The sequence below is a fragment of the Paramormyrops kingsleyae genome, chromosome 7 (assembly GCF_048594095.1).
Source record: "Paramormyrops kingsleyae isolate MSU_618 chromosome 7, PKINGS_0.4, whole genome shotgun sequence".
Lineage (NCBI taxonomy): Eukaryota > Metazoa > Chordata > Actinopteri > Osteoglossiformes > Mormyridae > Paramormyrops > Paramormyrops kingsleyae.
The window spans coordinates 15,120,638-15,144,941 of NC_132803.1; the positions used below are offsets into that span (position 1 = coordinate 15,120,638).

Sequence of the window (24,304 nt, forward strand, 5' to 3'; positions counted from 1 at the left end):
CAAGCAAGTGATCACGGAACCTGTTAGGATGGCACTGATAGTGTTATCCCCCTATAGTTGCTGCAATCTAGGCGGTCACCCTTCCTTTTCCAGATAGGGACTACAAGTCCCATTTTCCAGTCAGTTGTGATGATGCCTGACTCCCAAATGGAAGCAAAGATAACCTGCAATGCCAGGAGGACAGCCTTACCACCAGCCTGGAGAAGTTCACCCTGGATACTGCAGATCCATACTGATCCCAGCTGATTCATCACCTGTGCAATCTCAGTGAGATTGGGTGGTTCACAGCTGATTGGAGGATCAGCCTCGAGAACCGTGGACCCAGAGATGTCCAACATCCTACCTAGAGAGTCAGCTTTAAACAACTGCTCAAAGTAGTCAGCCCAGTGGATCACAACTCCAGTGTCATCCGTAAGGGCCATTCCATCAACCGCCCTGACTGCAAGTGTTCGAGGAACAGATTCAGATGTACGTAATGCTTTGATTCCTCTGTAAGCAGAATGTGGGTCACTAGACCATAGATGGTGTGTCACCTGCTCACAGATTCGAACAAATACCTCCTTATTTGCCCTCAGAGCCCTCACAGCTCCTCCTCAGTTCCCAGTACAGACTGGAGTTGCCACCAAATTGTGTGCTGTGACTCCTCTCGATGATATCCAGGGTGTCCTGCGAGACAAAACATCTCTTTCTGGGAACACTAGCAACATTAACACAACCCTCTGCAACTTCAGGTTCTTACTACGGAAGGTCTCCCACATCACATTTGAGTCAGCAGTCATACCAAAGTATGCAAGTTCCTCACACAAACTGCGTGCAAACTCATCAGAAACAGCTTGATCTTGGATTCTGGCCAAGTCAAGCCTCATTCTCCTATACGGTGGTAGCCTACTGGATCTAAGCGGAATTTTCAGAGTAGCAACAACAAGTCTGTTGTCAGAATTCCTGAAGTTCTGCAGGAGCCTCCAGCACTTGCCAACAAGGATGTGATCGATCTCTTTCGCCGAACTCTCACCCTGGTCTCCAGACCCATGGGCACCTACACAATCCTCATAGCCAGCCCTGTCACTGCCAGTGGTCGCATTGAAATCACCCATGACCAGACGAGTGTCACCTAGTGGGCACCCATCAACCACAGAGCGAAGTTGTGAGTAAAATATCTCCCTCAATGAGACATCACTCACCATGGTCGGAGCATACACTGAGACAACAGACAAGACACCCAAGGAGTGCCTTAGCCTGAGTCTCATAATACGTTCATTGAAAGGAGTGACATCAGCCACCACCAGGAGGAGCCAATCAGCTACAGCAACAGCTAATCCCTGGATATGGCAGCCATCAGACCGACCACACCAAAAGTAGGTATACCCTCCTACAGAGGTCTAGCCACTCCCTGGTCTGCATACCTCAGAGAGTGTTGCCACCGAAACGCTGAGTGACAAAGCTCCCCTGACAGCAGAGGAAGATTGTCATCTTGCCAGAGAGACAAGACGTTCCACGTGTCTACCCGGATTGGTCACCTCAAACTGGGAGCATGCAGCAGGTGACGCCTCAGCACCACACCAGCCCCGATCCGCAACACGCCTGACCCTACTAGCTCTCCAACAGTTTCGACTTGTCCTGGGATGGGGCTCCTGAAGGCTTTCCCCCATCCCTTTCATGGTGTGTGCATGGTGTAGCAGAGCTACTCCCACTGAGAGCAGAAGAGTATCGTGTTTGTTTAAATTGAACTGTTGTGAGTTGTTTTACGGTGGCTGGAGTGCCAATCCCGCCACCAACCCCCAAAAATTGTTGGAGGACTGCTTGCAGGGCCGAATGCAGTTTAATGTCATATCCAGGACATGTGTTCATAGCTATTGTGTAATTATCCTACCATGTGTGAACCTTCCTGTTATTTGTGTTACCTTCCCGCATTTTCGTGCCATTTTAGCATCACTGTAGTTTCTACCAGGAGGCTGAAGTTGGCTAAGTATTAACCAGCTTCTTACTCCTAGAATCCATGCCAGTGATGGCACCTGAAATAGGGCATGTTGTTTCAACAGGATCCTGTAGAGGGCACTGGGTATGATAAATCGAAGGCCACAACAATGTTTTCAGTACATAATTCAAATGTTTTGGTCATACAACCATGGTACCTGAAATTAAAATGTACTTTTAAATAAAATTTGTTGGGTAACAGGGGGTTCGAAGCCTATCCCAGAGGCTACGATTGCAAGGCAGGGACCAACCCACGATGGAGCACCAACCCATCACATGGCACACTCACACACCATTCACTTACCCAAGCACACCTTATGGGTAGTTTGGTAACTCCAATGTGCCTCTGCATATTTTTGGACTGTGGGGAGAAACTGGAATACCTGGAGGAAATCCCATGACAACATGGGGAGAACATGCAAACTCCACACACACAGAATCTCAGAGACTCAAATCATCCAGGTCCCAGAGGTGTGAGGTGATGGTGCTGACTGCTGCACCAATGTGACACCCCTGTTATTATTAAGGGTCCAAAGCACGTAGTGCTATGGAACCTTATTGTTTTTGTTAGGATTATTATTATTTTTTTTATTTTTATTTTTATTATTTTTCTTCCCTAAAACTGAATGCCCAGCCTAAACCGTAAGTCCTAGGCCGACCAAATTTGGTAGGATGATTGGAATTCCTACCCACTACTCAGGTTGTCCGACCCATCCGACTCAGCCAATGGGGGGCGCCGTAGCGCCCCCCAACATGTTTCCGTCGATATCTCCTGTCCTGTTTGTCCTACAACCGAAATTCTTTTTTCTGCTGATACAGACAGCCATGCCCTACCAAAAAGTCAATGGGACCATGAAGCTCCGCCTACTTAGATTTTTTGCTAATTTGCATATTTTGCAAATCATACTTTTTTCTTACAGTCCTAGCTTGTCCTACCAAATCAGATAAATGAGGTGTCAAACGAATCAGAACTCTGAGCTGATCAAGAATCATCCACAAATTTCAGACATTTCTATGTCCTACGGCCATTAGCCTAGCCCAAACAGTATCTAAATTTGGCACATTGTGGTCTGACTACTATAACTTGGCCGTGCCTTGGCCTACCTTGACCAAATTTGAAATCCTACCTCCCTACACCATTTTGGGGGCACGGTGCAAGGCGGGCCGCATTTCGTCCATAGGGGGCGCTACAACTAAAAACTGCCAATATCTTCTGACTGCCTCGGCCAATCCAACTGAAATTTGGAAGGTATGTACTAGGACGCAGCCTGAGGTCAGTCACATACAATGGCAGTCATGAGTCCTGAAACAGTGGCCGCCATCGGCCAATCAAAATCAAGCAGCAATTTGACTGGCTTAATGATGACCAATCTAAATCAAATTTAGCTGGTACATTTGTCCTCTGACCCTCAGCCTACCCTGTAAACAGTGGCTATGGCCACTGTTTTTATATTACTAAGACCAACCTAGGCCAATTCAGCTCAAATGAGTTACCAGATCAGGTAGGAAGGTGTCTACCGATCTCACCTGCTTTAACCACAGCAACGGGTGGCTCAGTGGGCTAAACTTGTATGCTTGTAATCAGAGGGTCGCAGGTTCGAACCCAGCTTAGGTGGGTACTCGAGCTAAGCAGCCCGATGTGCACAGCATACTCTCCGTGAAGTGAGCTGGGGAGACGTGAAGGCGTTTTCCCCGCGATGATCAATGAAGCTTATATTATTGTTAAGTTAGACATGCTCAGGCACTACATCAGAGGGTTGAACAATAATTATTTTTCTTCCCTAAAACTGAATGCCCAGCCTAAACCGTAAGTCCTAGACTAACCAAATTTGGCAACAAGATTCCTATTCCTACCCACTACTCAGTCCCACTGACCCGTCCCAGTCAGTCAGATGGGGGCGCTACAGCACCCCGATTTGCATTTCTGCCTATATCTACAGACCTGTCAAGCCAACAGTTGAAATTTATTGCCAGTCCAATTCACTATGTCATGACGAATTTCAACTGCATATAGAACTTGGTTCTCCATCTTTGCCTTTTTGCATGATTTATAGTTGTTTGAAAACAGGTAATTTTGTTAACCTCCTCCGATTGTCGCCCAACATACATAAATCTGTTGTCATTCAAACCAGGAGACAGTCCTTTTAAAGATTTAGAGAAAAAACTTAAACTTTCGGTAAGATACAGCCACCAGCCACACCCTGACTGTACTGTTGTCTTGCCCATTTCAATCAGACAGCTATATCTCAGGAATGCTTCAGCCAATCATTACAAAATTTGGCTCACTGATGTAGGACTGTACCTCAGAGAGACCCTCCAAATTTCGTGTCGATCGGTCAATTGGGAGCGCTACGCCACTGTCTATATACATCTAAGACCCACCTAGGCTCATTGAGGTAAAATGAGTTACCAGATCAGGTAAGAAGGTGTCCAGCGATCTCTCCAGTTTTACCAACAGCAGCGGGTGGCTCAGTGGGCTAAACTTGTATGCTTGTAATCAGAGGGTCGCAGGTTCGAACCCAGCTTAGGTGGGTCCTCGAGCTAGGCAGCCCGATGTGCACAGCATGCTCTCCGTAAAGCAAGTGGGGAGACGTAAAGGTGTTTTCCACATGAGGGAAAAAAAATACACAAAATTTTATTTAAACCAGCCATTCAGAATGGCTCAGGCTCTCTTCAAAACGGTTAGATTATAATTATTTTTCTTCCCTAAAACTGAATGCCCAGCCTAAACCATAAGACCTAGGCTGACCAAATTTGGCACCAAGATGCCTATTCCTACCCACTACTCAGCCCCTATGACCCGTCCCAGTCAGTCAGATGGGGGCGCTACAGCAGTCTGATTTGCATTTCTGCCTATATCTACAGAACTTTCAAGCCTACAGTTGAAATTTATTGCCAATCGAATTCACAACGTCATGTCAAACCTGACAACGTATAGAACTTGGTTCTGCATCTTTGTGTTTTTGCATGATTTATAGTTCTTTGAAAACAGGTTATTTCATTAAACTGCAAGGATTTTCACCGAACCTACATAAATCTGCTGTCTTTATAATCAGGAAACAGTCCTTTTAAAGACTTACAGAAAAAAACTTAAACTTTCGGCAAGGTACAGCCACCAGCCACAACCTGACTGTACTGGTACCTCGCCCATTTCAATCAGACAGCTATATCTCAGGGATGCTTCAGCCAATCATTACAAAATTTCTCTCGCAAATGTATGGCTGTACCGCAGAGATACCATACAAATTTCGTGTCGATCGGTCAAACGGTAATGCTACGGCCACTGTCTGTATGTGTCTAAGACCCACCTAGGCTCATTGAGCTAAAATGAGTTACCAGATCAGGTAGGAAGGTGTCTACCGATCTCACCCATTTTGCCCACGGCAGTGGGTGGCTCAGTGGGCTAAACTTGTATGCTTGTAATCAGAGGGTCGCAGGTTTGAACCCAGCTTCGGTGGGTACTCGAGCTACGCATCCTGATGTGCACAGCATATCCTCCATAAAGTGAGCTGGGGAGATGAGGATTAATGAAGCTTCTTTTATTATAATTTAGACGGGCTCAGGGACTCCTTCATATAGTTGAACAATAATTATTTTTCTTCCCTACAACTGAATGCCCAGCCTAAACCGTAAGTCCTAGACTGACCAAATTTGGCAACAAGATTCCTATTCCTACCCACTACTCAGTCACACTGACCCGTCACAGTCAGTCAGAGGGGGGCGCTACAGCACCCCGATTTGCTTTTATGCCTATATCTACAGAACTGTCAAGCCTACAGTTGAAATTTATTGCCAGTCCAATTTACTATGTCATGACGAATTTCAACTGCATATAGAACTTGGTTCTACATCTTTGCCTTTTTGCATGATTTATAGTTGTTTGAAAATAGGTTATTTTGTTAACCTCGTAGGATTTTCGCCCAACATACATAAATCTGGTGTCATTAAAACCAGGAGACAGTCCTTTTAAAGATTTAGAGAAAAAACTTAAACTTTCAGTAAGATACAGCCACCAGCCACACCCTGACTGTACTGTTGTCTTGCCCATTTCAATCAGACAGCTATATCTCAGGGATGCTTCAGCCAATCATTACAAAATTTGGCTCACTGATGTAGGACTGTACCGCAGAGAGACCCTTGAAATTTTGTGTCAATAGGTCAAACGGGAGCGCTATAGCCACTGTCCATATATGTCTGAAACCGACCTAGTCTAATTAAGCTACTGTATAATGAGTTACCAGATCAGGTAGGAAGGTGTCTACTGATCTCACTCATCTTACCCACAGCAGTGGGTGGCTCAGTGTGCTAATCCTGTGTGCCTATAATCAGAGGGTCGCCGGTTCGAACCCAGCTTAAGTTGGTGTTTCAGCTAGGTATCCTGATGTGCACAGTGTACTCTCTGATGTTTACTGGCCTGTTACACCTGCACTAAAAGCATCTACATCGTAATGTCTGCCTACTACTGAGACCGTCCTGCTCTGTCCTACATCTGTTATGGCAGTCTAATTCTGTCTGACTTTCTACTACCCTTGTCGCCAGTTCTCTGGCGTTATTCCTCTACTGTCCTACCAGTCCGATCGTCCTGCGCTTTGGACCCTTTCGTAACTGCCTGCAGTTTCTAGTTATTATTATTTGTAATAGTAGAACACATTTCACTGTACATTTACATTTTGTACACTGTACAAATTTTATGCGCTCTGAAATTCGTACTCTTACATTAAAACCTAGTGTATCCAACAATGCATTTTCTGCCCAGGTTAAAGGCTTCTTATTTGCAGTTTCCCTACGGGGGAGTTGTCATGCCCCGATCGTCCGCTCCTCTTGTGTGCCACGCCCCCTCGTTAACTGCATGTGGATTCCCCGTGTTTACCAGCTGTTCCTGATCGTTATCAATTAGTCCATTGTATTTAGTCCACGTTTCCATTTGTTTCCCCAGTCCGGTCATTGTGTTGCCATTCTGTTTTATTACCTGTTGTTCGTTGAATTAAACCCAGTGTTCCCCTATTCACGGCTCATCTCCCCTGCTTCCCCGTTCGCCCGCACGATCGGCGTGACAGAATGACCGGACTCGCAAAACAGGTAACCCCCCTGACCGAGGATGCTTCCCTCGGTCTGGTGGGTGAAATCACCCATTGGATCGCCCAGCCCGAAGTACAGGAAGATCCCCTGCTTCGGACTATCGCTAGCCGGAGCAGGGACGTGTTAGAGACGATGTCTCTATCCAGCGACACGCACCTAGCAGACGAAGTACGGAATGACTTGAGGCAGTTAAGACGTGAGGTGGCTGAAGCGAAAATGCGGAAGGTAGCCCTCACCAACGGACTGCCTTCTGGTCCGCTCTCTGAGCTGCCAGAGGTACACCAACTGCCGCTGCCCGCTGCGGGAAGGTGGCAGAAAAAAAAGCGGAAGAAACGAGGACAGGAAGAGGCGCAGGAGGTACGTCTGGGGGCGGTTTCTGTCTCCGTTGCTGCCTTGGCTGGGTATCGGGAGGACCCCCTCCCTGTTCTGAACCCTGGAGTGTTTGTGCCTGTTACCGGCTGTCCTGACTGTCCGCCCGCCGCTTCATTGCCCACGTCCGCAGCTTGCCCCTTTTCCGGGACGCGGCTGGTCCTTATAGGGGCCAGGGCCCTTTGGGACTCCATTCCACGGGTTTCCAAGTTCCCGACCCGGGCAGCGCCCCCCGCGGTTCCTGGGGCTGCAGCTGCCTCCCCAAAGGCTCCCCCTGCTGGTGCTGAGCCAGTGGTCCCAGTAGTGTCACCTCCTGCTCCTACGGTACCCCCAGAAGTGCCTGTGCCTCCTGCTGCTGAGGCGCCCCCTGCTGGCCGCACGCCCGAGGTGCCTGCTGAGGCGCCCCCTGCCGATGCTGCGGCCCTGCCTGGCGCCGCCGCTCTGCCCGCGGCCCTGCCTGGCGCCGCCGCTCTGCCCGCGGCCCTGCCTGGCGCCGCCGCTCTGTCCTGCTCTTCAGTCCAGCCCATCCTGCCTGTGGCTGCAGCGTTCCCCGAGGTACCTGTGGTGGTGGTACCCGTGGCACCCCCTGCAGGTTCCGCTTTGTCGCCCGAGGTCCCCATGCCCGCGGCTCCTGCTCTGGCGTCCGAGGCCCCCACGCCCGCGGCTCCTGCTCTGGTGTCAGCTTCGGAGGTCCCGGCCCTGGCTCCGCCCACGCCACGCCCGTGGGCTCCAGACTCCCCAGTCCCGTCGGCCGGTGCGCCTACCCACAAGGGTCCAGTCTCCCCAGTCCCTGCTCCCTCGGCCTCAGTGCCCCCGGTCCCGGCTCCCTCGGCCTCAGTGCCCCCGGTCCCGGCTCCCTCGGCCTCAGTGCCCGTGCCTCCAGTTCCCATAACCCCAATCCCCGAGGAGGTCACCAAATTCCAGACTACTGCTCCTCCCTCCGTAGTGGAGTTAGAGGAGGAGCTTAAGTGGGACCCTTCGGGAATCTCCTTGACATCCCCGGCAGCTCCCCCTGTGGACCCATTCAGGGGGTCACCCCAGCCACCGGCACATCAGCGCGGTGTTTCGCGGCCAGGTTGCCGCCTTTCGGTCTCCCGGAAGGGGAGGGGGCATCGACGCCGGAGTAGGCTCCCAGAGTTCCTCTTCCTTCCCCAAACTCCGGCTAGGCGGTTGGCCCCGTCTTCATCTGGGGCACCTGGTCACGCGGCTCTCCCCTCAGCTCCCTCCTTGCCACTTCCACCAACCCTATCACCTGCATCCTCACTACCCTCAGCCCTTGTTCCAGTCCCGCAGAGGCTTGCTGCCCCAGGGTGCCCTACTACCCAAGCCCCGAAGGTCCCCTCTGCTCCCTGTTGCCCCCTGCCCTTAGATCCCTTGGCCCCTGTGTTCACTCCCCATCCTTTGTCACCGTCGTTCCCTTCTGGTTCCTTTGTGCCCTCCATGTTTGCTCCTCGTCCTGCCGTGCCATTGCTCCCCTCTGGTCCCTTCGGGCCCTCCATGTTTCCCCTTCATCCCTCAGTGTCTTCGTCTTTGATTGGTCCCTTTGTGCCCCCTGTGGTTCCCCCTCGTCCCTCGGTGTCCTCTAGTCCCTTTGTGGCCCCCACATGTTCTCCTCGTCCTTCTGTGCCTTTGTTCCACTTTCGGTTCCTTTGTGTCTCCTGTGTGTCCTTCTCATCCATTTGTGCCCACCCCCTGTTCTTCCCTGTGTGCCCCCTGGTGTGGTCCCTCCATTGTCCCCTTTAGTGTCCCCGGGTCCCATGTTTCCGTCGTTGGTGTCTTTGTGTTTGTCTGCGTTTCCCGTGGTTTGTGGCTTATTGTTTGAGTTGTCCATCCCCGTGTTTACCAGCTGTTCCTGATCGTTGTCAATTAGTCCATTGTATTTAGTCCGCGTTTCTGTTTGTTTCCCCAGTCCGGTCATTGTATTGCCATTCTGTTTTATTAACTGTTGTTCGTTGAATTAAACCCAGTGTTCCCCTATTCACGGCTCATCTCCCCTGCTTCCCCGTTCGCCCACACGATCGGCGTGACAGGAGTACTCATGACTGCCAATACTATGTAGTTTGTAATAAAGACATTTCGAAAACACAGAATAATGTATGAACAAAATATTTCAGCTATAGCACTTATATTTATTTCATATATGAATTTCACAAATATCCCTGCAATAAAAATGGTGAAATTACCCAGTGATTTATTGGTTGTGTGCGTAACTATTCTCATGGTTGTTTGTCAGCTTGTCAAAGTATTCATTTCACGTTAGCTGGTTTTCACAGTGTTTCAGGCTGAGTGTGGGCAGATTCTGGTGGCTCTCTGGATGCGGTGGCCCTCTGGAGCTTACAAAATTCCAGCGAGATCCATCACTGATTGAGTCCCCTGATGTAGATCTAGGAGACAGTCGCCCAGGCTTCGCTCCACCGTGGGATGATCAAAGACAGCGCTGGAAGCATGCTGGATTGCTACAAAAGATTGCAAGAAACCAAGAAACACTGCTCTGACTTTTTAAATATCCTGCATTTACAAACACTTACAAATGATAGAATAGAAAGACACTTTTATCATAATGGAATGTATGATTCATTTTAGCTAAGATAACCGTACCATAACCTTTGCAGACTCTTTTTGTTTGTCTAGCCACACTAAGAACGAAACAGAAAGTGGTTCATAGCAAGGTGGGGGGGTTTCCCACTTCTCTTTCTTAATTGATTCCCTTGGGTTGTCAACATGGATACATGGCAGTGGAGGTTGGTCTAAACACTTTGCTCTTCTGGGTGTGCTTGCAGATGAATATCAAAAATTTCCATCCTGTTTGTTTTTTGGGTGTACCATCACGTGGCAAGATAACCAGATACATAAAATTGTTTTGGCCAATCACAGAATGGGCAGGTCCTGCCAGTCATATGACCCTTCAGGTGATGGCATTGGGTGCTCGCAGCCTGGGGTCCTGAATGATATAAAGCTGAGGAAAACACAGCAGCAGGTATACAGGCATTCAGACATACGGACATTGTCATCGCTACCATGGAACCTGAAATCCAACTGAAATCTTTCCATGTGTCCAGCACCATGGGCTTTGTCCTAGATAATCCAAAGGTAAGAAACATCACAATGTGTGTGTGTGTGTGTGTGTGTGTGTATTAATTATATTGTAATACAGTACATTATATATTAATCATACCAAGATGCTGTTGAATTCCTGAGTCTATTTATTTCAAAGGGTGAGCATTAACTTTCTATAACCGCACCAGGCAAGTGCCAGAGAAGTTAGCCGGTTATCGGTATTGCAATATTAGATAAAAATATCGGTATCAGTCACTATTTCCGCATCAGTGAACCACTGGCCAGCTGTTTTCCAATAATTGCGGTGGCTTAGGTCACGTTGAAGCAAAAGGTGTCATCAGTGCAGGACTGTGATTTTGGCTCATAAATATTAAAACAAAACATGAAAAAGTACAAACATGTCAGTGAAATGTGTAGTAACTATGGTATTAGTGGTTCTTTGCCTCCGCAGCCATTTGTTTATAAACATATAATCCACGTTTAAGTCTTGCATTATCCCTTTATTATTGTTATATTATATTATATTATATTATATTATAACGTATATCGAGTACTTTGCAGGAAGGGATTTGTCGTTTTCTATGTACAGCTGCAGTAAATTGACTGTAAAGTGACAGCTGCATGTCCTCTTGAGTGGAGGTGATGTCACAGCAAACTTTAGCGCAGATGATGGGTCACTTCACGTGTGTCCTTTTCAGACCGATCTCCCAGAGTACTACCAGCCATGGATGAGCATCGCCATGGACCTCCCCCACCTGATCCAAACTCATCAGCTCTGGGACAGGGTCCATAAGGTAATGCACCAGGAGGCATTGTAGTTACGGACCGTGGCATGGCATAAATGCTGAGGATGCTGAGGTAATGTAGACCTACTGCAGCCTGTGTCTGTCCTCCGGCCACCAGATGCCGCTGTTGAGCATCACGCATCTCGAAGGGCACAGAGAACAGAGGCTGGCACACCTGGCACTGGGCTTCATCACCATGGGCTATGTGTGGCAGGAAGGAGAGCACCAGCCAGTCAAGGTGGGTATGGTGGGGGGCAAGAAGAAAGGAAGAAAATAAGAGTAGGAGGAGTTCAGAGTGGGGATGGTAGCAGGTGGAGGACTTCGGAGGAGAGATGGTAGGAGGAAGTGTTACGAAATCGCTTAGAGTATATAACCTTAAGGAGATGGACCACAAGATTCCACAACCTACAGGCAATCAGACTCCTCAGCAAAAGCTACCTGCACGCCAGATCCTGCTATAATTAATACTCTGGCCCTTTATTTCCGGTTCTATATCTATGGGTTCTATACTGCATGTATGTGCTAAGGGTTTGTCTACTGTGATTTATTTTCTTTGTTCTTTACTGTTACTCATCATCAACTCCTTTATATATGTGTTTTGCATTTATTTATTGCTGTGTTCTTTAATCAGCATGCAGGTAAAGTATTGTGTTGCACTAAGTTCACATCACGACAAATCTTTTGATCCTTTGAAAGAGAAGAATAGACCTTCTTCTGTTATACCCTTATCTATGTGACTCTTTTAAACAACAGTAAAAATGAAAGTGAAAGAGACGGCTTACGGTTGCTGGTGCTGTTTGCTGCCTGCAGACGCTCCCCAGGCAGCTGGCTGAGCCGTACTGCAGAGTGTCGGAGGCCTTGGACATGCCGCCCATCCTGCTCTATGCAGACTGTGTGCTGGCTAACTGGAAGCTGAGGGATCCTGCAGGGTCTGTCTGTTCATTCCATTCCCCCCCCCCCCCCCCCCCCCCCGCCCCATATCTCACCCTTCCTCTATCTCAGTCCCTGTTTCCTTCCCCAACCCCCTTCATAATCTCATCATACTTCAGAGCCATTATGTTTGTCATTAGTGCCATCGTGAATGTTTTACTAGAGATGAAAGGAATGTAAGGATTACCATATTCTTAAATGCTATTGTTATTTGTTGCTGTATTATTTTTTGCTACGTTGTGTTACATGCCTGCGCTCAGAATGCAAAAATCAGAATCCCAGAAAGTTTTCGGTTACTAATGTTCCATCTCTGCTCCTCATGTCATGAAACCCTTTGACTTCTGCCGCTCACCAGTCCATTCGAAATTGGGTATGTTTTAAAAAATTAACTATTTTGAACACGTGTGTGTCTGTGTGAACAAAAATCCTTCAGTATAAATGGAATGAGGACATGAATTAAAAGCTATGTGAACTTGATAAAGCCATTTAGTTTAAAAGATTGATGTCTTAGTATGTGCAGTAATAGAATCATTTCTTAGTATGTACCATGGATATGAGAAAAGGATTTGAGTTTAACTATTTGTGTTTCTATGGGCCAAAAGGAACATGGACACAATATTCAAGTTTCCTGGGGAAGAATCATGCAGGGGCTTCTTCCTGGTCTCCCTGCTGGTGGAACAGGCTGCATGCACAGGGATGGAGGTAGGATCTGTCCCCCTGGGAATGCCTGCATCACCGTACAGCAGGTGTATGTCTGTGTAATTGCCTGAGATGTCACCATGGTCCGCTGGGACAGCTGAAGCCTATGGCATGGACATTCGCATTCCTTCAGGGAATTGCCATGGCGATGAACTCCATGCTGACACAGGACAATCATGGTGTGCATGAAGGTCTACTGATGGTGAACAAATCCCTGCTGAAGATGAAGGAGGTGTTTGGACTCATGCGCAGTAAGTCTCAAATCACCCCTCAGATGGAAAATGTCTTCATTCTAATCAGCTTGCGTGGTCTTTCAACCACAAATCCTGGATAAGGCTGTGGGAGACCCTGTCTGTCTCAGGCAGCACAAGGTGGGGCTATATCCTATACAGGATGCCAGTTCATCACAGGGTACCTACATGCACACATTCAGTCAAACACCACAAGCAATTTAGATACACCATAAAATAAATCTACATAAGCCTGCTTCAACCTAATATTTGATGCCTCAAGAAAGGCATCAGATGTTAGAGCCGAAACAGTAAAATTTTCAGATGACTAGGTGTCATCATCATCTATCATGCTGTTAGTTACAGTCCTGCTCAAAGAAGTAATTAGACACCCCAAAGCGCAGTAAGCCCAGCCACAGAAGGCTGTCATTGTTCATGAATAGTCTGAACATTTCTCCACTTTCTATTTTACTTGTCTTTGCTTTGAAATGTTTCCTTTTCAAAAAAAAGTGTCTGCTGGAATTTTAGTTGCCCTGTTTATTTCTTTCTTAGAACACGTGGAGCCCGATGTATTTTATGGCACACTGCGGATCTTCTTTACTGGGTAAGCTTCTTACATTCACCATTTCCCGTAAGAAATGCAGTACAAAGAAATTCTTTGTGATGTCAGAAAGGGGAATGGGAAGGGCTGAAGACACCTCAGATTCTGAGCACTTTCAGGCGCATTCAGTGTTTGGTAGAGGGTTCCTCGAGTGTCTCGAGAGCTATAATCCTGATTCTGTCGCTTTGTGGCCACAGGTGGATGGACAACCCCACCCTGCCTGAGGGGCTATGCTATGAGGGGGTCTTTACAGAGCCTTTGCAGCTGAGGGGGGGCAGCGCTGCACAGAGCTCCAGCATCCAATGTTTTGATGCTCTTTTGGGTGTCAAACAAATGGAAACCTCAGGTGAGCCTGCTGAGTTACGGAAGCCCCTCCTCTTATTTTAGCAAAGTGATGGCAGATATAAAATATCTAGACAAAAGGGCTGACTTTTATAAGATCCAGTACATTTAATATACTATTTTCAATATTATATTTAAAATACACGTTACAACCTAAATGTATCTCAGCCACATCTCTAACGTTCCTGTCCTACTGTTCTGGCTTCTTCTCAGCTGACAGCTACCTGAAGGATATCCGCAGATACATGCCCCCAGCCCACCGGCAGCTGATCGAGGTCCTCCAGCATCGGACCCCCTTGCGCTCATACGTGCAGTCTTCTGGCGAGCAGGATCTCATCGACACCTACGACAAGTGTGTTAAGGCCCTGGTGGACCTGCGATGCTACCACCTGCAGGCTGTAACCAGCTATGTGTCTGCACCCAGTAAGAGTGCACACAGGGGCGACCCCACCCCCAGGGAGGAAAAGGGCACAGGTGGCACAGATGCCTTCCATTTCCTGAAGAGCGTCCGGGACTCGACCAAGAATGTCCTCATCAGCCCTAAATGAAGCGCCCTACACTCTGCCCAACCAAAGTCATACAGCTAACAGTTATCCTATCTATTTCAAGTTTAGAAGTTTTCAATAGATTCTATGCATTTCTTTGCCTCATTTTCTCAAAACTATGAGCAAAATCCACAAATAGTTCTCAGAAGTGAACAAACCTTGCTCAAAATGTGACACTGTGTTCACCGGAACAGCACTTTGTGACAAAATGCCCCACACAATCTAGCAATTCATGCAGTTTGTAATAAAGACATTTTGGAAATACAAAATAATGTATGAACAAAATGTTTTGGCAGTAGCACTTATATTTATTTCATATATGAATCTCACAAATATCCCTGTAATGAAAATGGTGAGATTACCCAGGCTTAATGTGATTTTTCGTTTGTAACAGTAAAATGAGCAGCAGAGTATGGTGAGCAAATGAAGACATTGATTTAAATAAGAAGCCATGGTTCCAATAAGAATTTGGAGGTCTTATTCATCTTAGGCTAGGTAAATATGAAATGCGTAGTACACAGCAGGTATTTCTTATGTTCTTATGTTCTTATGCCACTGTTCAGAAACACTGGCCGTAGCCTGGCATTGCATAATGCTCTTCGTTCCATCACCAGCTGAAGGATTTCCTTTTCCCTTCTACTCTTAGCTTTGGGAATGTATTCCTTTGTCCCAGTTTGACCAGACCTACTGAGGCCTTCATCATAGATGATATCACTAAAGATGGTCACTTTGTTTTCCAGGTTGCCTTTGAGAAAGTTAGGTACATGAAGGAGAATAAGTTTTATGTGTTTCAAGTTGATTAAGCGGGGGAAGCACTTCTCTTTCTCATATGGTAAATGTATGTTGTCTCTTTAAATAATTGCTTGTAAATTTAGAGATCGAGAAAATTAGCTTTGAGCGTATTATGAGATTCAGGCTAAGGCACTCCTTGGGTGTCCTGTCTGTTGTCTCAGTGTATGCTCCGACTGCGGTGAGTGATGTCTCGATGAGGGAGACATTTTTTGGATACGTACCATTTTATGACAATACCTGACCAGATTTCAATTTAGGAGCATCGTCATACCAACCTAGAGGTTCACACCTCATACAATCTACATTAATTAATTCACACTCTAATTCACACCGTGCATGTTGATGACCCATATCAGTACTTAGTATGGGTGGTTATTGTTGCACATCACCGCATGTTGACACTTTTAGATTAGTTTTACATAAGTTACATTCCAAATTCCCCATCCTGACAGCACATTGTAACCCGAGATAGAGTTAGGCGTGGCCGTTAGTTCACTATAATCACAGTCTCAATTAAACATTTGTAAATGACAATCTGTGGTTGGCTTATTACAATAATCTGCTATCCATGTTTAACAATAAATATATTGATTAATTCATTTGATATAAAAAGTAAAGAACATAGAAACGGCCCGACTGACCAACTGTGGGATCAGATAAGAAGGAATGTGGAGTATGCAGAGAGGGATGATGCATGGGTAAACTATACATATATTTTTCATTTATATCTACAGATGTGGACAAATTTGTTGGTACCCTTACAGCTCATTGAAACAATGCTTCATTTCTTCTGAAAAGTGATTCAGTTAAAAGCAATTATCTACTGTATACCTGCATGCCTTTAGTATGTGATAGAGTAACCAATAAAATTGTGAAAAGAAATGAGTTACCTTATAACTTATCCAGTTTTTTTTAAGATGAATGACAGTAAAATCATACAAAATAAAATGCAAAAATACAAGACACAAATCAACTGATGGCTGTTAGTGACAGACAGATATAACACTTTGATGTCAGTATTGCACACTGAGAAATATTCTGCCATCTCATTGGAGACAGATGCTTGGGATACTTACGCGTTGGACTTGGATTGGGCCGCCGGCATTTCCGTTGGGGAACTTGACCTATAAAACACACCAGTCAGTGCACAGATTCCCTGATATGCAGAACAGTATTTGCACCAAATGTAACAGCCCACTCAATCCAAATGCTGGCGTCAACGATCGAATACTAAATCAAATCACTTATATATCTTACACTTTCCATAATTTGCATTTTTTCTTCACTCGCAAGGTACCTAAACTTAGATTTTGCATTTTCTGATTACAATATTGGGACATATTCACCTGTTACCATTTGATGATGATTTTCTGTGATGTTTAAACACATCACAGCAGATTTTACTGATTTCATTATATAATACAGTCCACATGCATATGTTTCGTGTTTCGTGGTAACAAATCACTGTTCGGCTAAAAGTAAACTTTTGTAAAAGTTTTGATTCCCTTTCAAATAGTACTGTTAATAATTACTGCAATATTATTATTAACAGTATTATTTGAAAGGGAATCAATACTTTTACAAATGTATTTTTTTTTTTATTCTGAGTATCATTATATTCTATTGTGCGGCCGCGTGCGACTCAGTAGGTTAGACCTTGGGGCCTGTGATTGGTAGGTTGCTGTTTTGAATCCCTGATGCCACCATCAGATGCCTGAACAGGGCTCTGGGGGCACTGCATGTTGGCTGACCCAGCACTGGACGCCTGAGCAGGGCTCTGGCGGCACTGCATGCTGGCTGACCCAGCACTGGACGCCTGAGCAGGGCTCTGGGGGCACTGCATGCTGGCTGACCCAGCACTGGACGCCTGAGCAGGGCTCTGGGAGCACTGCATGCTGGCTGACCCAGCACTGGACGCCTGAGCAGGGCTCTGGGGGCACTGCATGCTGGCTGACTCAGCACTGTGACCCCAAGCTTGCTCACACTTTGCTTTTATGGTCTTTTGAATGAGGGAGATTGATTGAATGAAATTCAGCAAAACAGTTGGCAATTTGAGTCAGGTTAACTTACACTTACTGTATATAATGCATGTCTGTGGGAGTGTCATGACAACACTATTCAATCGACCAGAGCAATCTGCACATGATAGTAAAATAAACTATTAACCAAAAGCATGAATTGTGTTTTGTAGCAGCCAAACATAGTGAACAAAAACCATTACACTTCTATACAGTACATAGCAAACAAAAAAGTTAAACAATTAACCTCAAACTGTACTTACCATTCCACTTTCCGTTGCCAGTGTCTTGCCCAACATAACAGAAATTGCGATTGAACGGTGGATATGTGCGGCCACCACTTGTGTGGGTAGTATTGTTTTGGAACCCACCAGTGGACTTTTCGGTGCACTTCGTTGGATCTACAGTGACGTCATTTTCGGTCTCCCAGTGGACTTCCAGTCTGTCAGTGGATGTGCCTTACAGTGGATCTGCAGTCAGAATGACAGACAGAATAGGATAGGGCAGGGTCTTATCCTGACACTCGTGCTCTTCCAGCAGTCTGCGCAGCACTGGCTGGGAGTTAAACCCGCAGTGGAGAGCACTGGCTCACTGTCCGCAGCTCAGGCAAACAAAGGTTCCTTTACATATACCATCCATTAATAAATCACCCAGGAACACTCAGCTTTTCTACCCAGTCTGCAGACATGTCCATCCCTTTAGCTACATATTTCTTTAAATGTTCTTTCTCCTCACCCTTCAGTGACAGATGAAAGTCTGTAGATACCAAGCTACAGGTGCATGCTGTTCTGTAATGTGAACACATGGAGGCAGTGTTTCACCATTTCAAGATGCCAGTCGATCTAAGGGTAGGTATTTAGGAACAAGGAATAAAGCACGGGGAATTTATAGTAGGGCTGGGCGATAAAACGATTACGATATGTATCGCGATAGACACGTGATCGATATCAATAAAAAATGTGTTCGATAAAACGTTCGATATTTTTTATTCTTCGTCGGAAGAAAACAGAGGTTGCGAAGCTAGTTTGGATCCGAACAGGTGTTCCGGGCAATTCGGTTTCCCTATGTTTCCCCTGTCTATCGGGAAATAATGTTTCCCCTAATATTAAATCAAAGAGGTATGTGAAATGTCTGAAAATCACTCAAGTACATTATTACATGTGAATACTGTATTGTTATTAGTACCGAGGCCCAGAGTTGCTGTATACCTGTTTTAACAGGGGGGAACCAAATATCCTGGATGTCAGGAAATAATGTTTCTCCTAATATTTAGGCAAATATGTATGTGGGATGTCTGAAAATCACTCAGGTACAGTATTACATGCGAATACAGTAGTTCGTCACGCATAATATAGTCTTATAAGAAATACTATACCGTTTTCATCAAGAAATATCTCTATCCAGCGAATTAAATACTTTCATTTATTATCAGTAAAAACAAAAAACATGTGATGTTTTAAAATATGTGGCTTGTTTACCTCAAGAGCTTCGTAAAAAGACATGAAAACAACAGCGAAACCGTGTACAAATCAGCGCGCGACAGGGGAAACATAGGGAAACTGAATTGCCCGGAACACCGGAAACGCAGCTGTCATAAATGGTCGTAGCACAGCAAAACAACTGCTTTATGGAAGTTCTGCCGGTTTTTTGTGAATCACTGTGACGGTCGCCTCGCCCTTCCCTAACGCCGCTCGCCCCCCGTCTCCTGAATATTAAGTTATAGGTCTGTATCCTTTCGGTTTGTATGTGTCATGTTGTCCGGTTTTTCGCGTATCCCGTGTTTCGTTTCGAGTCTGCCGTGTCTTTTGTTTCCCCTTCTCTCTTTCCTCTCTGTGTTTACGGCGCACTTCCGGGTTCCGGCTCCCTACGTATCGCGTCTTCCTCGTTAGTGTTTGCATGTGTGTCTTTTCCTAGCACAAAACCTGGACTGAAAATATACTTGAATAGTTCAACTTCAAGTATGATTAGAGTAAGAATAACTTGAAGAGTTACTTTTTCATATTTCTGCAGGTTTTATATTTCAAACAATGTTACTGTACTGTATCAGGTTTGTTTTTTTATATTACAGATGTACTGTATCTCAGTCTACGTCAGTTTTATTTATGTTTACAAAACACTGCACATATTTTAAAAACACTTTATTTTCCATGGTTGTTGACATGTTTAAAATAAAAATGTTTAAATGTAATATATTTTTCTCCTGGTCTTTATTTTAAATGGGTCATAAAAAATGTCAATAATTATCGATATCGACCGATATGAAACACTCATATCGTGATACAGTTTTCAGTCATATCGCCCAGCCCTAATTTATAGACCTGTCATTACATGGTGAAGGTTTAGTGGATGACTGCACCGTAGTCACATAAACCTCTTTTTTACAGCAGTCCGTTCCTTCTCTGTTCCACGTAAAATTTCCTCTACCTAAGACCAGGTTTTCATTTTTTGGGACACAGCAAAATCGTAGACAGCAAGAAAGGAAAGCAAAAAGCTACTTATAGGTAATATTACTATGCATAATGTAATGTACAAGTTGGTGTGAACAACATAATCCCTCAAAGGAATTGACAAAACCCCTTTAATGGATATTTCATGAAAATTTTGCGGTATGTTTAGTTGTCCTCCTTTGTGACTTCAGTCCTGAGACAACTTGGGGCAGCTGGGTTTGACTAACAGGACATGGAAGTGACGTAAAATGGCCATGTGAGTTCTGTACCAGCTGACCCACCCAGAGGAGTTGCCTCAACTGCAGTATCCCAAAAGGGAATTGAACCCATAAACTGCTAGTCACTCTAATGCACCTACAGTATTTCTGGGACAGGCTCCCAAGTGACTGTCAGTAAGGCATTCTCTGTTCACCCCCAAACATCCGGTGGTGGCAGGTCCTTTATGTCTTGTGGGGTGCAGGTTAGGAAGTCATACAGACACAGACAGGAAGCTATTGTCATGGCACAACAACTGCAGTTAATCCTGCCCGAGTTGAACAGGCCTCCTGTACACAACCACACACACAAACAGAAGATAAAAGATAGGAGAATGGAAATGAAATGGCTACGAGTGGAAGTTTGCTAATTGCTAATCAAATTGTTCATTTGTCCCCAAGAAACGGGCTGACTCACACTCAGCATTGGCTCCTGTGTCTCCGTGATCTGCAGCCATGGATACAGACTGTCTCTGTCACATGCCACTGCTGTGAAGTGAAATGTGTTGTTTAAAAGTTATTTGAAATTACATTCTGTTTACATTCACTGCCATAAGATATGACATGTATTTTATATGTAATTTAGTGGTTACCTATCCCCCATGGGTAAACTGGCAACAAGAATTAGTCTGGGAGTTTAGCGTCAATGCGAGTGATGCTCTAAGTTAACGAACAGGATCTTCACGGTTAGGTAATGTGACAGTCAGTGGCGTGTGAATTACGATAAAAAGCACTGGTTTTAAAAGGGGTGAGCACAGTCCACCCATACGCTGGTGTTTTATCCCATTTGGAGCGGCTAAAAATGGCCCATAGAAAGGAATAGGGGTAGAGAAAGAGTGAGGATGATGAAGAGGAAGGCAAGTGGCTATTTTAATGTAACGCAGATGCGTCCTCCTTGGGTTGTGTCATCAACTGCTTGTGTGGTGATTTAAACAGGGCAGGACATTTTTCACAGCCTAGAAAAGTCACTGGAGCATCAGTACAACATGTGTCCTCTAGCTGAGTATCACAGAGACCCCCCCCCCTCTGCTTAAAGACCCATCTTTACTAAAATGACATGGCAAGAATAAGATGGTGGGGCCAATCCAGGGGGTAGTAAAAAAACGGCTGTTCACAACTCAGATGTGGCTACATCCATGCCACCCCCCCCTCTAGTAAGATCAAATTAAACACTGATCTGGGTTATGGCAGTTTGGGCCTAAATCAGGAACCACACAGCCAAAAGCATGACACAAGGGGCTGCTCACTCTCTCTGGGTTCATGGACACACAAACACACACAAAGACCCAGAGGAAGCTGATGAATCTGGGACCTGAGTCTCACGCGCACCCAAAGCCTCAGTCTGTGAGACCCACCTTGGCATCAAGTTTGCCATTGCACTAGTAGGTGTGTGCAATTCAGCCCTGCAGCCTGACCCATTAGCAGTATGCAGTCTGTGACCCTCAGCTGCACCTGTCCTGCTTTCTCTGCCTGACACTTGCTTCTGCGCCTTCCCTGATCTTGCTTCATGTGCATCTGATCTCCTGCTTTGCCTGTCACACTGAGGCGTAATGTGTTTGTGTCCCATCTGTCACGCAGATATCAGTCCAGCTCCCCCCCCCCCCCCAGTCGTGTTGAGGGGTTTGTGTGGTTCCCTCAGCTGAGGAAGCACTTTAGTTTGCATGACTGATCCTCTTGCAGTGTAAAGTAGTGCTTGTTGTGACGATATGGGTTCAATGGCCAGCTCTTGCCATGCTGTGATGCTGTGGGTTTGATGCCTGATGAGTGCAATGTTATGGACATGCTCCCCCCCAGAAGACCAGCCAATCAGGCAGGTGCTCTGCCAAGCAGATCTCAGTGGGTGTTTCAGCTGTCCCCTCATGCAGCTTCTCCATGGCAACGTGGACAAGCATGATTCTAAAGGTCGAGGCGCAGACAGAACAGCAAGCCAGACCTGACCTTGCATTGACACTGTTGCTGATTTGTTTAAATGCTTCTGAAAAAGAGGTAGGTTTGAGTCATTAAACAACCATACATTTGGTGGCTTTTGGCAACTGAAGATTGTGGGATCAAACGGAGAGGCCAGAAACTGAATTTCAAGCAGACCTGTTTAGAAATAACTTAATCTATAACAATGGAAAGTTTCAAGAGATTCAGGATGAGCGAGGCCAGCTCCCCACCTTTCAGCCAACACCATTAGTATGTAAATAAGCAGGCCTGGTCCCACAGAAGTGAGCCATTTCACTTATGAGTGAGTGTCTTTCACATAGACATACACAGGAAAGCAGTGTCGCACAAAAAGCACTGCTATTAATAAACGTTTCGGGTAAGTTGTGCACAGGGCAGCAGTTGAAAGGCACTAGACGAGCACTTGGAGGCTCTTGAGCAGATTTCATTACTTTGCTTACCTGAGAGCACAGCTCATAAGTAGATATGTGTATGCATGCATGCATGAAAATGCATCATGCGTGTTGCATTTCCGTTAGCTATTGCGATATTGCTGCAATGCAGCACCTATGCCTTGCTAACACCATACAGGAACTTCCTCATCCCATGATAGTATAACAACATCTTACTCATATGCAGACAAGACACCGTGGAGGAGTGCTCTCTGTGGTTGCCAGGTGTCAGCTATGTTTAATAAAATTCTGAACCACTTTTCTGACCCACAGTCTGCTGTGTGTGATACTATACAACCAGAGATGGGAAAAATACATCAAAATGAATATTAGCAAAATATACCATAACTGTAAGAGTATTGAAATAAAGTACAAAATACAGCAACAACACAATGTATAAAAATAAGCTACAGTATTTTGTATTTTAAAAAGACATTTCACAAATTTCCATGGTACGTCGTCCTGTTTGATCTCTTCCTTCACCAGAACACAGATTGAACTGGTCTTCCATGTGAGTGACAGCTCTTCACTGCTTAATGAGGTACAGCGCAAATATGAATCTAGACAAAAGAACAAACATGCTGAAATATCTAAGATATATCCCAGCACACCGAACAAGGCCTTGTGCGTATGTGACATCATCACTTATACAGTTCAGGAGAAGTATTTTCTGTATCTCTAAAGTACAAAAATACTGAACACACAAATATTTTGATACAAATTATGTAATCTCTCAATATAAAATCCAATTTTATATTTACAATACATATTTTAAAATACATATATCAAAAATACACTATGGCCAGCCACTTGATGCAACTTTTATATTTCTTCTTGATAAACAGAAACTTGAGAACTTCTATTGTAGTCTTCAATTGTATCAGAAGAATGTATACACCTTTTCCAATAAGGGGTATTCCTTTAAAATACATATGTGAAAAACAAGCAAAAAGCTCAGACAGTAGAGAATCTGTGTGGATACAGACAGCAAGCTCAAAATGGCCCTCTTTCTGTGCACAAAAAGAGCAAACGAGCACAGAAAGAGCAAAATCCAGTATGCATACTTATGCTCATTGGTATTGAACTGAAAGAGGAAATGGCTGTTTAATGGCATGAGCTGCATTTTCACTGCATTTTGGGGGACATCAGGACCCCTGTCATCGCTGGCCTGCCTGGCATCCCCCTTCTTCAGTCGCCACGGTTACGGTGACGTGAAGCACAGGTGTGCAGACAGTGTGAAATAATGCATGGAAATGTTCTAATCTGTTGTAATATATGCAGTTTCCCCCTGTAAATTTGCATTTAAATGGTCATTATATGACCTGGAGGACACTGAATTGTAATTTTAAGGTGTACTAACATATTACAATAAGTACAATAACAAATACTCAGAGTGTGCAGATCTACATTTGGTCAGTGAAAGTCAATCCACCCTTCGATATTTGTATTTCTGAAAATCCTTTGTTTAAACACACATTATAACCCTTTCCTACTATTACTATCAGTAAATCTGAAAACAAGACAAAACCCAGGATTTGTTCAGTTATTATGAAATCTGGTATGAACTGCATTTTATATGTGTGCTCCTAATGTACATCAAATGCTTTAAAAACATAAAACTGCTCTTGTATTTGTGGTCCGTGTTCTCGTTAGGCAGAAACGCATGGAAAAAGGCAGCTGCATGCCACATAAAACCCATCAGAAATATTTTTAATAATAATCTGGTACTGCCTTCTACGCACATGCCACAAGGACTACACTACCCAAAATCCTCGGCGTGTGTGAAAGCTTCCCTCGCCGGTGC

General features: G+C 45.2%; 1 protein-coding gene and 1 long non-coding RNA gene across 2 annotated transcripts; one reads left to right on the forward strand and one right to left on the reverse strand.

Moving 5' to 3' along the window:
• Positions 1 to 9,587: 9,587 nt before the first annotated feature.
• Positions 9,588 to 19,725, reverse strand: LOC111849831 (uncharacterized). The gene is made up of 5 exons (XR_011992370.1): positions 18,157 to 19,725; positions 17,685 to 17,891; positions 17,480 to 17,539; positions 16,480 to 16,527; positions 9,588 to 9,878 (listed from the first exon to the last, which is right to left on the reverse strand). It is a non-coding gene; the product is annotated as an uncharacterized lncRNA (long non-coding RNA).
• Positions 10,323 to 16,288, forward strand: LOC111849886 (indoleamine 2,3-dioxygenase 2-like). Its single transcript, XM_072714391.1, has 10 exons — positions 10,323 to 10,512; positions 11,178 to 11,273; positions 11,383 to 11,502; positions 12,075 to 12,193; positions 12,550 to 12,564; positions 12,797 to 12,896; positions 13,027 to 13,144; positions 13,676 to 13,727; positions 13,922 to 14,070; positions 14,280 to 16,288. The coding sequence occupies exons 1-10, from the start codon at positions 10,441 to 10,443 to the stop codon at positions 14,612 to 14,614; spliced, it is 1,176 nt and encodes a 391-aa protein (XP_072570492.1). The 5' UTR covers positions 10,323 to 10,440; the 3' UTR covers positions 14,615 to 16,288.
• Positions 19,726 to 24,304: the final 4,579 nt, after the last annotated feature.